The sequence below is a fragment of the Aristolochia californica genome, unplaced genomic scaffold, assembly GCF_029961685.1.
Source record: "Aristolochia californica isolate CCGP_79_NKW_82.1479 unplaced genomic scaffold, dmAriCali1.0.hap1 SCAF_3, whole genome shotgun sequence".
In the NCBI taxonomy this organism is placed as follows: Eukaryota; Viridiplantae; Streptophyta; class Magnoliopsida; order Piperales; family Aristolochiaceae; genus Aristolochia; species Aristolochia californica.
This window is the reverse complement of record NW_027181992.1, coordinates 45964908-45982380: the sequence shown is the minus strand read 5'-3', so window position 1 is coordinate 45982380 and position 17473 is coordinate 45964908. Positions and strand designations below refer to the sequence as shown.

At 35.8% G+C, this 17473-nt stretch overlaps 1 protein-coding gene across 2 annotated transcripts in view; it reads right to left on the bottom strand.

Annotated features, from left to right (window-relative positions):
- The window catches only part of LOC137958837 (protein SUPPRESSOR OF QUENCHING 1, chloroplastic), a 28096-nt gene extending 10809 nt beyond the window's left edge, over nt 1-17287 (bottom strand). For both annotated transcript variants that reach the window (XM_068806011.1, XM_068806012.1), the window contains exons 1-17: nt 16883-17287; nt 15936-16036; nt 15651-15707; nt 15186-15280; nt 14864-14963; nt 14579-14637; nt 12939-13066; nt 12476-12581; nt 7091-7178; nt 6833-6911; nt 6642-6702; nt 6430-6505; nt 4943-5053; nt 2911-3006; nt 2593-2715; nt 367-564; nt 98-202 (exon numbers count right to left, since the gene is read on the bottom strand). In XM_068806011.1, the coding sequence (XP_068662112.1) occupies nt 98-202; nt 367-564; nt 2593-2715; nt 2911-3006; nt 4943-5053; nt 6430-6505; nt 6642-6702; nt 6833-6911; nt 7091-7178; nt 12476-12581; nt 12939-13066; nt 14579-14637; nt 14864-14963; nt 15186-15280; nt 15651-15707; nt 15936-16036; nt 16883-17252 (1953 nt within the window). In that variant the 5' untranslated portion in view covers nt 17253-17287. The remainder of the gene's footprint in view (nt 1-97; nt 203-366; nt 565-2592; nt 2716-2910; nt 3007-4942; nt 5054-6429; nt 6506-6641; nt 6703-6832; nt 6912-7090; nt 7179-12475; nt 12582-12938; nt 13067-14578; nt 14638-14863; nt 14964-15185; nt 15281-15650; nt 15708-15935; nt 16037-16882) is intronic.
- Between the last annotated feature and the right edge of the window lie 186 nt (nt 17288-17473).

Sequence of the window (17473 nt, the reverse complement as noted above, 5' to 3'; positions counted from 1 at the left end):
TTGAGCTTAATACTTGTACAAATAGATTTATATGATTTTTTTTCGAAATATGGTAATTATACTTACAGACTCAAATAGTTTCTGCTGGTTTCCTCACCTGAGGTCGATTGAAAGCGGCATTATCAAAGGTGCCATCGCGAAGGTCCTCTTCTCCGGTGCTTCCTACTTGAAGAATGAAATTCCCCGCTAGATCAGTTACAACCTACCTCCCAAATAATAAAAATCAAATTACTAGTACTCCATGAACAGAAAAATCATTTAATAAACAACAAAGCCCTTAAATTTGAGGAAATTAGCACCAAAATATTAATATTTAAAAGTATTTTTTAAAAGAATATTTAAAAGTATACACAAAAGAGAACCCACAATGCGGTTATGGTTACTGTCTGAAATAAACAGCCTGTTGTTTGGTGCATCCACTGCAAGCTTTCCTGGAAATTTCAGAGGTGATGTCATCATACGTGGATCATTATCTCTCTCTAAAGCTATCGGAATGCGTGTGCTGTCCAGGATCTTTTTTCCACCATAGAACTGAAGAGCTGCCTCTATTAAATCATCAAGATCCTGAAAAAGCAAGAGAAACAAAGTCAAATCAAACATACCCAAATAAGGAACAAAAGGAAGATGAAAAAAGAAAGGATACAGCAAAATCCAAGTGGTTCAATATACATAATCACCAACTAGCATCTAAAACAAGACCAAAAATAGTACATTATGTACTTATTAAAAAAGTAAAAGAATTACAAAATTATAAGAGCAACTTAAGATGTCCAAATTGGGACATATGGATAACAGAATATTAGAAGGAGGGGCAACAGGGATATTATCCAAGAATACTGAACCAAACTTCCATTTATTATGTTGCTGCAAGTAAAATAAGATGAAGTCCAATTGCTGACATGAAAAAATTTGTTCAACTTGAGCAATAGATCAGCAGAATTTAGTTCATCCTAAAATTGATGGAATTATCCCTGCTCATAGAAACCTCAAATCTAGACCTGAGAAAATACACATCAAGCCTACCTAGCCTAAAGAAAATCAAGGCAAATCTAACATGCCCATAACTATATAATTTTTATTCTTTCCTTCCACATCTTCTTCCTCTTTCGGCCCCACCTTTGACTACACAGTAACCTAAGAAAACAGAGAAAAAGTAGAAATGAACTTCATAATTTTTTAAAAAGGAAAGAATCTTATGTGAAACCTTATGGAAATCGGTATGTAAGATTATTACAGAAATTACTGAAAGAAAACTAAAATTTCAAGATTTCTTGCTGTACTGTGGAGATCCTTGCTGAAAATAAATAAATAAATAAATAAATAATTGGGCCTTCAACTTAGTGGTCACATGGGGGTTGTCTAGTCTGAAGTCTTGGGTTCAAGTCTCACCAGGAATAACATTAAAAAAATAGAAATACATAGATAATTTTTTAAAGGAAAGAACCATATGTGAAAATTTCTCAAAAAAAAAAAAAAAAAAAACATATGTAAAAGCTTATGAAAGTCAGCAGGTAAGGTTATTACAGAAATTAATAGAAGAACTGAGTGGATTTCAAGCATTGTTACTGTACATCAGAAACCCTTTCCCTACAACGAATAAATGTATAAAACCTTCATTGTATTTGATTTCCCTCTCATACACTCATGGAGATACACAACATAGTATAGGAGATAGGGTGAAGCCTCTCCAGTTTCTAAATTTAAGCTTTCAATTAGATTCTTTATTCATGATATCAAAGAGGTAAGATTGAGCCTCAAGTGATAGTTCAACCTCCACCTAAATTAGCCATATGTTTAAAGCCACAGTTGAAGTGACTGTTGAGTGTAACTGCATCTCAGTTGTGATTGATCTATAACCTATTATAAGAACTTCAATTGGGACTCTCTTTCTCTAAGCTTGAGTTTTTTTGTTGTATGCCTTTTTTCACTACTTTATTAAACAACTTCTTACATCTAAAATCTGATGCATCCTCAATTCTTTAATTTCTCTTGACACTGATTTTGACCTTCCCTGCTTGCATATTTTGGAGAAGAAAAAAAAACAGAAATATCAGGTAATTATTGACATTTCCTTTTAAGTTTTATATGGAACGAAGGTTTTAGTTAGTGGTAGAATATTAAGCAGTTCAGATATTAATTTGTGCTTTTCATATAGGAACTTATACAGGGTTCATCATCTCATATCAATTACTCAGAGCAACATCAATCCTATGACTTGGGATTAACAGCAGCTATAAATAACTATCAGTTAAGTGTCAATAGCTTAAAAACGTCTATAGTTTCTCTAAAGGGACTACTCATACAGGAATTAGGATAGGTTATGTCAACTGATAATAAAAATTTTAAGACAATGGGGAAGGGTTTCATCACCTGATATTTGATTTTGTCAAAGAGAGATCAACCCTAAGAACATGGGACTAACATTATACACAATAGGGAAAATGCACTTCAATGACAAAGGCTTTTATATGAATTTAGTTTCTACAAAGAAACACCAAGGTGTTTTTACTCAAGAATAAACCTATTTTTCACCATAAACTTCACAATAAGATCACTAATACAAGAAAGTATATGAGAGAAGGACAAAAGTACCTTCCGACGTCCTTCACCTGCTACCTGTGCTATCACTTTCCCACTAGGACCAACAAGAGCAAATGTAGGCCATGAATTTATACCCAATTCTCGCCAGAGATACATATCCCCATCATTCACAACCTATTATATGCAATAAGATAATAATCTAGGTGAGAGTATTGCAAGCATTTCCATGTTTGAAAAAAAAAAGAAATAGAACGGGATCCTATTGAATGCACCCCCTTTCTGGCAATAATCAAGTCTAATAATGGACGATAGTTTGTCATCATAATATTTCTTGCATCTCGTCAGAAAACATCAAGAGAGTTGACATACTGGATGAGTGATGTTGTAGCGTAACACTGCATTTTGGATTGCTTCAAGGTCTTTCTCATTATCAAATTTGGCTGAATGCACCCCAATCACAGTGAACTGCACCAGTCACATGTACATCTTAGCAACAATTAGGTTCAACCTCAAAAGAATGAAATAGCATATATGTTTATGATCACTTCTATAAAAGATGAAAAAGGAGAAAAAAAAAGTAACTGCATAAAAGATGGAGCTTGCTATATGTAAAGTCTACTTGAGATGTACAGCAGTTTTCTCTGAAAATGTCTTTTGAAATTATAAGGTTTTATCAATAGAAATGAGAAAATGTTGCAAAGCTTTTGGGAGGCAATGATGTTAACTAGAAGAAGTTGTTAGTGACAAAGATCATCCCTGGTGAAAAAATAAGCTAGACAGTTTGCTGCCTTTTAGGGATGACAAGGGGTTCGGTTAGATGGGGAACCTAACCTGAACCGATCCACGTCAGGTGGGGATGAGGTTTTCCCTCATCCCACAGGTCGGGAACGGGGTTAATCCCAAAAAGTCACATCTGGTGGGGGCAGGAAGGGGTTAACTCAAAAAACCCTTGTAAAATGCAGAATTATCCTTTAGCTTTTTTGTATTTTTATATAAAATTAAAAACTTAAGTTAAGAGTGAGGGTGATTTAGGAAAAGAAAATTTTAGTTTTTATGTTTTGTAAAATACATAATTATCCTTTAGCTTTTTTGTATTTTTATATAAAACTAAGAACTTAAGTTAAAAGTGAGGGTGATTTAGGAAAAGAAAATTTTAGTTTTTATTGTAAACTACCTATATACTTTTATCTATTTCGAAATGATAAAAAAGGGTAAAAAAATCAACTTGTTAAATGCAAAAATGGAATAGAAACTCATGATGTTTGAGAAATGAATGTCATACCAAGACACTTTTAAAATAATAAAACTTAAAAAATGTGTTTTCCTTTTCCAAAGACACTGTAATTCACTTTTTCCTACTTGAGTCCCTATCTTCTCAGCATTTCGGTCTTCTACCTCCTCCTCTTCTTTTCTCCTATTCTCTTCTTTTCTTTTCCATCTTTCATTTAATTTTATTTCCATGAAGAAGTAAAAACACTAGCCTCCCTCATTGTCATTCTCTTTCTATGCTTTTTATCTGTCTTCATGTCTTACATAAATTGGCAAATCTCTACTCTGTTCTCATTTCAAGATAGTTGACAAAGAGAGGCAGAAAACCCCCAAGAAGAGGTGATGAGAGAAGCAGAGTCTGGGATGCAGCAAGGACGGTATTTCAGACTACACGGCAGGGTGGGGATAGGTTTGTCTCCATTAACCCTGTCATAGGGCGAGGAAGGATAGGATGATGGATAGAAGTAGCAAGCCTGGTTATGTTTTGCGAAACCCGACCCATTGCCATCCCTATCGCCTTTCACATGTTAGTCCATTACAATGAAAGGACCCAACAATGATTGGATCTCATCGTAATGCTTGAGAAGCCACCATTGCGGAGGACACTGCCTCAAGACTGCAAAACTGCCTTAGAATCCCTTCAAATTAGAGAATAGATGCTCTAGAAAAGAAATACTGATAAAGAATATGCTTACTTGACCGATTTAGGACCCAAGACTACTTTTATTTTAGAATACTGTCGGAGAAGACTACTCTTAACTGATAAAGGTAGAACTATTCACATCACATTTTCTTGTGTTTTCTTTTCTATAATTTGAAATACATTTCAAGTAGAAGGAAAAGGTTCACACAGATCATCATTTTCTCTAAATGCCTACAAATATGATTTTCTTAAAGACAAAAGGGATTTACAACTAAAAAAATAGAAGAAGTCTAAATCTTGAAAACTATGGGACAAGCTTTCAGTGGATGAACCAAGAAACTGGATATTCTGAGGGATCAAACATATCATTCACAATGAAAATCTACAGAAAAAAAAAACCATAAAAGGAAATAAAATTAAAAGCCAATTTATCAGGGCATCTTAAACAACATTGGCAAAAAGTAAAAGAAACAGAGAAGGAAGATTTACAGGCTTGTTGCCGTACTTTCTCTCCAAGAACTCAAGATCTGGCAACACATGCATACAGTTTATACAGCAATATGTCCAAAAATCTAGTAATACCACCTTTCCTTTTAAATCCTGTTACCATAGGGAAAAGGAGAGGTTCAGAATAAATTTCTACCACAGCAAATCATTCTTCAAGTCATAATACTTTTTTTAGCAGATAAATGATTTTAGTAAAATTTAGTATCAAAATAAGTTCATCAGAAATCATTCTTTCTCTCATCCATCATAAAAAAAAAAAAAATTGAAGTAAAAAAATAAAGGATCTATTTTTTGTGGCTTGGGTCATTAGCTCAATAACCAAATGGGGCAGGGGATTCTAGTGTGAGGTCTTTGGTTCAAGTCTTATTAGAGTATATGGGGTACAAAAATTCTAAAATAAAAAATAAAAAGTACCAACTCCTATATTTTTTGTTTTATGAGAAAGGACACATTACATTAAAAGTTGGAAAGCAAAGCTGCACAACACAGGGGGCCTCCATTAACTCCTACACCATTATAATTAAATCACATGAATGTCTGCATATTTCAGTTGCTAATTATGGAATAATGAGGTATAACTGCTCATCATTAACCACTACATGAATCCATCTAACCCAATTAATTAAAATTTTCTACCTTCTGAGATGGCTTCAAGATCACTTGGTTTACAGGATCATGGAAGGTCTTGATATAAGGAAGTTCACCTTGAACAAGTTCACAAATAAAGCCACCCCTCATTTTAAAAAACAAAAAATAAATCCAGACAAGAACCCGAGAAATCCTCATAAGAAAACCTGAAACTCTGCTTTGGTTTCCTCAAACATGGACATGTACTTCCTGAGAAACATAATCCAGGAGTCACTCCCCTTCCCCACACACACAAACTTCAAGTGGAATCAACCCTCGCAGGTCTTCCAAATAACTTCATCTCTCACTTAGCCCCGCTAGCATTGCGACCACATTGAACCTATTTTAAGAAGAGTTCTCTAATTTTATCCTTTTGTAGTTGCTACCCTTTTTATTCTGTTTATTTTCTCCTTAGGGAGTTTGTTGTTCTCTTATTCTCCTTAGTGATATATATTTTTTACATCATTTTCAAAAAAAAAAAAAACAAAGACAAGACCATCTCATCTGGCTGGCAAAAAACTGATCAATAGAATTAGAAGAGACCGTAAGAGCTGAATAAAGTGGAAAAGGTCCGAGATAAAATAAATTGACTGCTAGGGTACTTCAAATGGAGAAAAATTAATAGATTGAGCTCTTAGTTCAACAGCCACAAAGGGTTTCATGTGTGAGGTATCGGGTTCAAGTATCACCATGGTTTAGGGTGTAGAGTGTGTTATCGATATCCAATTTATATTAAAAAGAAAAAGAACAAGAACAACTAATAGTCAGCCCACATTCTGGGAGTATTCTTTAACAATTAAATAAAAATGCCATTTTATACTAAGATCATTGATAAGAATTACCCTGTGCCATTGAAGTGGAGCTGTATTAAGCCAATCAAGTTTAGGAGGAAATTCAGGTACAGTTCGACCAGCTCCCCTTAAAGAATAACATGATCATCAATTAAAATCAACAACAGATTTTTAAAAACCATAAAGTAGGAGCATAATAGTCTCATTTCTAAAATATGGAAAGAAAAAAAAAGGGACCATGATAGTCTGTGTTGTTCTCATACCGAGCTTCAAGATCAGATATATAGTTCTCAAATTGTTTGATTCGTCCTGAGTCATTTATACCTATCAATGAAAACAATAATACATTGACTTGATTTCTAACATAAATAAGAGTTCTAAATAATTATAACAATTTTTATAACATTCATTTTGAGCCTTTTCACCAGAAAAAATATCCAGTCATAAAGCACACCTTCACTTTGTCTTGGAATATCATTTTCAACACCAAGAAACAAATTCAGGATGCCATTTGGAGAAGCATACTGCATAGCCTGCAAGGTTCCGCAATTTTCCAAGTCAACCAAGTGAAGTAATAGAGAACACAGTATAAACAGCAACAAAATGTATTGACTTCAGAAGAGTCATGTAATCAGAAAGTATGAAATGGATTAGCCTTCGCTACATGGTACCTTCCATTTATTTATATTCCTCTTTTATGTGATGATCATACCTTCCAATTAGTAGCAACAAAAACAAAACAAGATATTGCAACACCCAAGCTTCCATATCTCAGGATATCTCGCCGTGAGCCCTGCAATCTGTCAATAAATTATTTCTGCAATATGAAACATGATTTGCCATGCAGTAAGAATTTGATTACATTCTTACTGTAGAATTGAGATTTTACACCTTGATGAAGGCAAGTTGAGAGAGAGTAGGAAATCAACCTGCATCAATTTCTTTAACAGTTGAATTAGGGACCTGTTAGTGAACTCATTTAAGTGAAAAAACGAGTCAAAGTGAATTCACTTTCTCTCGTTGTTTCACTCGACGCTCGACGTGAAACTAAACTAATTCAGTTGGATTTGAATGGAAATACTCATATTATTTTATTAATAAAATACTTTATTTATTTATTATATTCATGGATATTAATATTATATTAAATTACTAATTTAAGAGAGATAATTAAGATATCGTAAAAGCAAGAATTTGATCAAGTATCTAGAGTAAACATTTTTGTTTAAGTATTCTATTTTTTATAATTAATTAAATTAATAATTTTATTTTACTTGTAATTATTGTATTAATTTAGATAAACAAAAAACTATCTTATTTTATTAATAAAATACCCTTTATATTTTTTATATTCATGACTTTTAATAGTATATTAAATTCAAGTTGGAATATAAGTGTATCTCCTCTTTTGATGCGGATGAACTAGAACGCCCTTTCAGTCCTGAAGAAATTGATCTGGCCTCTCTTGGCCTTCCTAAGGACAAAGCCTCTGGTCCAGATGGTTTCAACGGTGAGTTTTATCACAAATTCTAGGGAGTAGTAAAAAATGATATGTATGCCTTTGTTCAAAATTTCTACCAAGTTGGTATCACTCACAAAGTTGTTGGTGCCTCTTTCATTGCTTTAATCCCAAAAAACCCAACTCAGCCCTTCCCCAAGATTTTAGACCTATCAAGCTCACCACTAGCTTTTACAAAATCATAGGTCGAATTCTTGCCAACCGCCTCAGATCCCTCCGTCCCAAAATCATTAACCCTTGTCAGAGTGCTTTTATTCGTGGTCAAAATATTCTTGACTCAGCAATGGCGGCCTATGAACTCCTAGACTCCTTAAAAAAATTCAAGTTGCCCAGATTTGTCCTGAAACTTGACTTTGAAAAAGCCTTCGACCGTGTCAACTTGAAACTAATTGATCGTTTTTTTGACAAAATGGATTTTGGAACCTGTTGGAAATTATGAATGAGAAGTTGTATCTCTACTGTGTCATACTTTGTCCTTGTTAACGAAAAAACTTGTGATTTTTTTAACGCAACCCGAGGCATTCGGCAAGGGGACCCTTTATCGCCTTTCCTCTTCACTCTCATTGCAGAACATCTAGCATCCATGGTTCGTCTTGCAAAAAATTCTGGTTGGCTTAGCCCCATCTCTAATGACCCCAGTCAAGATATTACCCTCCTTCAATAACCAAATTTCTCATATTAAAGCTCTGCTTAACTTATTTGAACTCTCATCTGGACAAAAGGTAAGTTGGACAAAATCCTCCATCACTGGCTTCAATATTGATCCAAATGTGTTGAACTCTATGGCTTGTTATCTAGGATGCAAAATTGTTACACCTCCCTGTACCTATCTGGGCCTCCCCCTGTCATCTGCTCTACCCTCCAAAAGCTCTTGGCATCCTGTTATTGAGCGACTGGAGGGCCGTTTGGCTTCATGGAGAGGAAGATTTCTCTCCAAAGCAAGTAAGCTTGTTCTTATTAAGTCTTGCCTTCACGGTATCCCATCTTATTTCCTCTCATTATATCAATGCCTTTCCTCTGTCTAGAAAAGAATTGAACTCCTCAAAAGGAGATTTCCGTGGGGAGGGCCGAACGGTGAAAGGAAGTATAGTCTCGTGAAATGGGCTGAGGTATGCAAACCTAAACTCCTTGGAGGTCTCGGGATCCGTGATACGGCTACCACTAATTCTCCTTTGCTGCTTGAATGGATTTGGAAATTTAATTTGTATCCTGATTTGATTTGGAGGACTTTAGTTGCCACTAAAGCAAATAAATTATCTGGATGGTGGATTGTGGCTGGGAGACATAATAGGTTGTCCCCCGTATGGAAAAAAATTGTAGATTTGTTACCTGATTTCAAAAAGGCAGTCAAATGTTACACTGGTAAAAGAAACTTGACAAAATTTTGGTCAGACTAGTGGATGGGACCGTGCTGTATTAATATCAGCCATAGTTTGATTTCAAACTTGACCAAAAAATATGGAAGCCACTATCTCAGACCAGTGGACCGATTCTGGAGGATAGAACTTAAATCTTCGGAGAGCGCTTTCAGACTCAGAGGCTCTAGTGGCATCCAACCTCATCACTTGTCTATCCTTAGTAAGCCCTCGGAATGTGCTCGATACACTCATATGGACACCTTGCACCCAAGGTACTTTTTCGACTTCCTCTACTTATAATTTCCTGAGTTGCCCCAGCCCCCCAGAAACCAATCATCCTGCAGCCATCGCATGGACCTTGCTTGCCCCTCCTCATGTAAATTTTTTTATCTGGAACGCATGTCGAAACAAAATCCTCACGTCTGATTCTTTAATCTAACGAGGAATCCCTGTCCAAGACCCCTTATGTCTCTTCTGCCAAACTTCTCTCGAAACAGTCACCCATGTCCTCTTACTTTGCAATTTTGCCCACACTATCTGGACTAGCCTCCTCAACAAAATCGATTTCCAGTACTACCCCTCTCAAAATCTTACATCCACGATCTCCTCTGTTACTAATGCTAGCCTCCCAAAGCTCGGGAAATAACTTATCTCTTGCTGTGTTGGTCATATCATTTGGGTGTTATGGAAGGAAAGAAGCAACCGAAAAATTCAATTTAAAATCTATCCCTAGTAATATACTGATAGAAAATATTGTTGGCCAAGTTTCCATGTGCATCCTTATGCGTAAGGAATTTCGAAATTTAAATGGCACCAACCTTCGTGGGAACTGGCGGCTGATAGCTGGCATGTCTTATCCTTCTCGTCCCCCAACGATGGAAATTTGGTGTCCCCTCTGAGGGACCACTACAAATTGAATTTTGACGATAGCGCTTTTGGATACCATGGCCCTAAGGGTTTTGGTGGAGTTATCCATGATTGTAACGGTAGTCTTCTTTTCACCTTCGCTGGGCCAATTGGAATCTCAGACTCAACCTCTGTTAAGCTCTCCGGTTTGCTTAATGGGCTACAGATTTTCAAACACCATCTAGTAGGACCCCTCTGCATTGAAGGCGATTCTAAAATTGTTATCAACTGGTATGCGAAGTTAGTTCCTCCTCCATGGCGACACTGGGATAAGTTTTTTGATATATGTAATTTAATTTCTCATCTAAACTGAAATTGGAAGCACATTCCTAGATCCGCTAATCATTTAGCTGACACTCAGGCTAAATTAGGTGTTTCACTCCAACACCTTGTTGTGGAGGAAGGCCCTTTTTAGCTAGGTATTATACTCTTTACTCATTTAATAGCTTATACATCTTCATTCAAAAAAAAGAAAATAGTATATTAAATTATTAATTTAAGAGTGATAATTTAGATGTTATAAAAGTAAGAGTTTGATTAAGTATCTAGACATTATAAAAGTAACCATGTTTTTTTAGGTATATTATTTTTATATTTTATTTTAAAAATTAAATTATTTATCTTATTTTTTTAATTAAAAAGTTAAATAAAACTATCTTAATAAAGTTAAATCTATCAGATTATTTTATTAATAAACTCATTCTCCAATTTCCACTAATTTTTTCATTATACGCACTAACACAAGAAAGTACTTTAGACTGCACTTTCCACTGAGCACACTAATACAAAAAAGTAATTCACTTTCACTTTCCACTGCACTTTCAAAGTGCAATAGGTAATTCGCTTTCACTTTCAAATTCACTTTCACTCTCAACTTTTTCCTGCCCTTCAAATACATTCTAATAGATCTGGACCAAGTAAGATAATTATTACCATTTAATTTTTCAGAGGTGATAGTGATGATATCTTTCCCATCCAAATTATATGATTCTTTAGATGGAGCGTAAACTTCAACTGAATCAACCATTACAGATATATAGAAGCACCAAACAGATTAAATAAACATTCCAAAGAGGTCAACTTAACCAGCCTAGGTGGCCCCTAGGATTAGGGCAATTTAGATAATGTGTGCAGGCCAGAACTCGCAAAAAAAATCCAAAACAAAGTGCCTCAATAGGGTTGATGCCAGCAAATGCCAAAGATGACATCAGCACATGTAGGTCTGGGAGTCGGCACACATCCCGAAAACAGCATAAAAATCCTTTTTGGGCAGTTTAGAACATTAAGATCTGTTCTATGAGCAGTAGAACCAGTAACCTTAGAGTTATGGCAGAGAGAAAAGGAGAAAAAATTGGATTTTTACCAACTAGTAGCTGAAAAACTTGATAAAGATTCTTCCTTTTTGTAGACATCTGCTTCAAATGATGAAAAACTGATAAAGAATCTTCCCAGATGTGATCTACTACTCTGATACTATGAAGAAAGTGAAAAGAGAGAGTTTAAGAGAGAGAATGAGTGGGAGAGAAGATGGAGAAGAGGAAAGCTCAAGTGAGAGTTGCGTTAGGGGATGTGCACGTCCCCCAAATTCTATTTATAATGCTAAGTACAATTTACAAATATGCTCTTACTTTAAGTGAAACCTAATCCCCTTATATCTCTCATTCGACATGTCCTCTTTACATGAAACTTGGACCATAAATATAATTGGACATACAGAACAAGATTACATCAAGGCATATAAGCAAAGATAAAGTGAAAAGACTAACATGCCCCTGATACTTGTTTTTCAACAGTATGTTATTTTTAGTATATTGTATTGGATCTGCTTAGTAGTTATTAGTTATTTATAATTTGTACTTTGTTCTTTAAATCTTCTTCTAAATAAAGTGGAATAGGTCTCTCTCTCTCTCTCTAGTTACATTTCCTCTTTTAATTTTTACTTTGAGATTTATGTCTCTCTCTCCCTCTCTTTCTCTAAAGTCATTCAGCACCGATGCATGCATTAATCCATTAGTTTTTAAAATATAAATTATGGCTCCATGGTTCACTCGAGGCTGAAAGAGTATTTTACTACTCAAAAGTAAGTAATAACCTCAATAGTCACTCCTCAAGTAGGTATTTGAAGTTTCATGGCTTTTGACAGACCAACAAAGGCATGCCTTTTTTTAATTCCTTGAAAAGGAAAAGCTACATCAAAAGTTCTATAATGAACCAATTCTGCCCTTCAGTGATAATTAACTATTGGGAAGCCGACTATCATAAAAAATCATTAGGCATTATGTTCTTGAAGAACTCTAAGTACAACTCGTCTTACCCAGCAGTAGAACTGGCTTTATCATCAGTCAAGCACGTGTCCAGGTCTATCCTACCGTTACTCTCATGAAGCATGGAATCAGCACCCTGGCTTTGAAGCTTCTCATCTGCAACAACTTTTTTCCTTTAGACTCTTCTCAAAATAAACAACTAAGTACTCAGACCCATTACTGCAAAAGGACATCACCTGTTCACTAGACGTACAATGCTACCACATTAAACTATTAATTAGGATAACTGATACAAATCATAAGAGCAGAGAAAGAAAACCAAGCAGGAACAAAAAAAAAAAAAAAAAAAACTCATTAGGAAAAATGTACTTCTATTTAAATCTGTGAGTGAAGTACAAGGTAGTAGTAAAAGTTCAAATATCCTCAGGATCATCAAAACTGCAGCTTCACATCTGCCACTAAGTGCAAGACTCAAAGAGTTTTTCTTTTGCAATATATTCTGAAACTACATACTATGGAAACTAGAACCACCACCACTGAGAATGTCATGGATGGAAATATTTCCAATTTCTTTCTTGATAAGTGATGGTCCTGCCTGTGCTAGAGCCTCCTCAGATAGTGTTGTTTTCACTGCAATGCATCTGCAAAGAGAAGAGCAGGGGAACAGGTAACCAAATTGAAAATAGTCGGAATGTAAAATAGGAGACCGATGACATAATTAATAGGAAAACTATTCATGTACATTAAAGTTCCAACGTTACTTAGTCCCAAACAGTATTGCAACCTTGACAATGAGATCTTTCTTAGTAATTATTAAAATATCAGCCCATCTGTAAAAGTCTTATGAACTTCGTAATACACGCAAAAAGAGAAACTAAGACAATAATGTAGTGTCATCCTTAAGTTTGGCTGATTCTTGTAAGTTTTTGTGGCCATAACAGCATGAACCTTTGATTCTTGAACCAGATAGGGACATGGAATAGTTTCAAAACAATCAGCATTGGAGAACCATTAGACAAAGACATCATTAAAGAAGTTTTCCCCCCAATTAGGGGACTTCTTTTATTGATAATTTTGTCTCTTCCCTATACTTCCCGATCACTCTTTTCAATAGATACCAATCTATACTTAAAAGACTTTAACCCTAAAATAATGCTAGAATCAGAACAAACATGAATTAATTCAACATAGATAGTAAGATTCATAACTAAATTTAGTATAATGTGGGGTAATTCAAATGATAAATTCTAGGGAAATGACATTAATCCCACATTAATAAATTCTGTCAGTCAGAACTTACAGGAAACATTTCACTTTGCCACTTGTTATAGAGGGCAACTCGGTAGTGGTTACGGAGTGGTTCTCTTCTGGGCATTCTCCACCATGGCAATTTTTTCATCTATGCATGACAAGATTGGATTTTTGCCATGATCTTCAAGTGATATGGTCTCATGAAGTCAGAAGTTCCAACGGTTTAGCAGACTATTTAGCAAGGATGGGTGCCTCTCTCTCCCTCTGACATATAGTTCAGAGCAACACCTACCCAATAGATAATGGATGAGTTTCCTGTATTTTGGGTTTGGGTGGCTGCATAGTGCTTACTCTTTGTTTTTGTTTGTTTAGTGGTTGATTATGCTGCATCAATTATACAGGTGGTTCTTTTGTCATTCCTTCTTCTGTCCTCTTTCTCTTATCATAATAAAAATGCCTCACCATTCTCAAAAAGAATAATTTCTGTCAGTGAAATAACAAAAAGCATTGCAAAGATTAGCAATAGCTAAGATGTAAGAATTCCCTTATTAAAGGAATTTAAGAATAAGATAAATCTGTGGAGAGACACATGAAACAACCCACTTTGTGGATTGTGCCTTTGGCTCAATGACCACAGTCTCACGAGGGTAAGGAGTTGAGCATTCAAAAAAGAAAAAGGCTCACTCACAATAAAATTTAGGAGCCATAATTTTGTCAAGACCACCTTCTTCAGATCAGAGTATAACAAAAAAAATTGCCACCTCATTGGAACTTTTTAAGTGCCTCTCTCATCACCTCACCAAAAGCTAAATTTAGTTTAGTCTGTGCTCCATCATGGGCTACTAAAATATGAGTAAAATTGATTTTGGTCTTCCTCAAGAGTGGAAATATCTTCAACTGACCTCATTTTTGCAGCTTTGGCAGCTTGAACACCAGCAAGAGCATCTTCAATCACAACACACTGATTCAAGAATTACATAACAGTGAACATGACCACTTCTCAAACAAGAATAAATAAATGAATAAAACAAAAATAAAAAATAGTTAACCCTGCAATAATTTATGTACCATTACAACAACAAAAGATAAGAGATCACATGGAAGTTTGTCAATAAGATAGAAGCCACTAGAAATTTTGAAAGAAAATAAGAATAAGATCATCATGAACTCAATAATAGAAATTGTACCTCACAAGGAGGTACGGCCAAGTTCTTTGAAGCAGCTAAAAAGATATCTGGAGCAGGTTTCAAGTTATCAAATGCATCTGCCGACACAATTGCATCAAACCTGAAATCATGGTAAAAGACGAAACATTTTTTGTTGGACATGAGACTGATATCACAGATGAACTACGAATGACTAACAACTGTCTTGGAGAATGTAAGGAAAGTAGCATAAAAAGTGTCCTAGACAACTTGAACATAGGCAAGACAAATATAGAAAACACCTGGTGGCTAACCTGAAGTGGCAACAACCATGAAGAAGAAAGAAGCTAGAACATTAGCTTACATTGACAACGGCAAGCCAGCTGCAGCCAAATTTGCATCCACCTTTATACGATCAGCACTAGATGCCACGGCAACTTTAAGACCATTTTGTTTACACTGCATTAAGACACATGATATAGTACCTATCTCAGCAATGAAAAAATAAACACCTTTTTTAGATTCATTAAAGCAAGAAAATTTTACTGCCCCAAGTCGAACAGCTAAAAGGTTTACCAGTTCTTGTACAAGTTATCAACCTTATGCCATGTAACAGAACATACGATTGATAATATCATCTGTCCTATATAGTAACAAAATTCATGTACCCTAAATAACCATACACAATGCCTAATCCATTTGGTTCATTGACCACTCGACCCTCAAGAAAGAAACAAAAACAGAAAGAAAAGAAAAAGGCATGACGAAGGCCACTCTGTTGAATGAATCATACAAAACTAGAATCATTAGTGATGAAGCTGCAAATTACCTGCATAATGAGCTCATGGGCACCAGGAAATCCAATTCCAGAGTCAGGTTTTGCATACTGGAAAGAAAAAAATAGTAGTATAAGACATATCTTCTTTCATAAGCTAAACAGCAAAAACATATGAAGTAACTTTTCTATTTTAACCATGAAGATTTTGTAAAAAACAAAAAGAAAGAACTCAAGATGCCCAACACTGGAAGTGATTGTGTGGCTTAAGGAAAAAAACAAATATGAAGTATATCTTCTTCTTTTTTTAGGATGGAAATATCTGCTTGCTGTTATTACCTTATTAAGATAAATTTCAAAAAAACGTTGTTTGGCCACCTCAGGATCGAAGCCTTTTATGCCTTTTACAGAAGCTACTCCTCCCAAGAAATTTGCCTCACCTGATTAAATTGAAAAGAAGAAAGAAAAATGCCCTTGGATGAGAGCCATGAGCCAAATAGCATTCAATTTAGTGATAAAACTGAAAGAAACTGTTAAAAAAGATAAACAATGACAAGACAAAAAGCTGCATTTTGTATAGAACCTCAGGAAAGAATTGATCCTACTATTTCAAGGGTTACACAAGCAACATTATTTCAAGCGGCAAAGCACCGCACTTTATTGAAGAACATGAAAAAGCAATAATAAGCGAATTCTGACATCCAAAACTGAAACACTCCTGCTGTGCATTTGCAACCTCAGAAATTCTTAATAATCCCATCAAAGTAATTGTCATTTCGACTTAATTGCTCCAATTAGATGAATATAAAAAATAAAATGAGTTATAGGTTCTACACCCCCTCTATTTGACCCTGTAACGTCAAATTGACCAACTGCCCAGAGAACCCTACCACACCATCTCCTAAAAAGTGTGGACGGCAGACATGCAGATTGAGTACGCATTCTATGAGAGTTGCTATTTAGCTTTTTACGATTTTGATTTCAAACAAAACAGCTCGTTCTATTTATTTTGATTGGCTTCTCCGCCAATTCAGATAAAAGAATTACACTCCTTCGGGAAAATGGATCCTCCGAGTTTTCTGTACAGTCCAAACTTCAAATGCTGCTTTTCATTTCACTAAACACCAAATCTTAGAAACAACTCCAAGTTAAACTCTACCAAAAACAAACAAATTACAGCTATACGCATGAAGCAGAAAAACAGTAGCCGTCGTGAAAGCTTGATCTGTAAAGGGAACCTGTCAAAGTGGCAACGCGAAAACCGGACGGAATCAAGTACACCGTACCTGTACCCATAAATGGCACAAAATCCTCGGTCGAAACTGACACGCCCATTTCAGCAAACAGGTCGACTGCTGCACGCCGAGACAGTTCTTCGCTGTCACAAAGAACTCCATCCATATCAAACAGAACTGCCGACACTTTCCCCCACTCATTTGTCGTTGCAGGAGCTTCCGCTTTCACTTCCTGTGGAAGACACCAAACTTTCCCGACTCGAGGCCTAGGAGAAAACAAGATGGCGCGGCGAGGGAAAAGGGAAGCAGCGCTCGAGTCCAACAACGCCTGGAATTTCGGCGATGCTGAAGGGCAGTTTGGGAAAGAAGGCCGTTGTTGGCGGGAGCTGGCGAAAGGACTGGTCGTCAACCATAACGCCATCTCACCAGGTCCTCCTAATCGGTAAGAAGAATTTATATAGCGACTGTTCAACGGAGGCTAAATGACTAAAGTGACCTCTTCGTTCCCAAGCATCACCGGCCTCTTGGAAGTAAGAAGAAAACAAACGCTACGAGAAGGCGCTTCAAATTTCTGAATGGTAGGCTGACACGTGGCATTGTGGCCTTGCCACATTCTAAGCCACCAGAACAATATTATCCGCT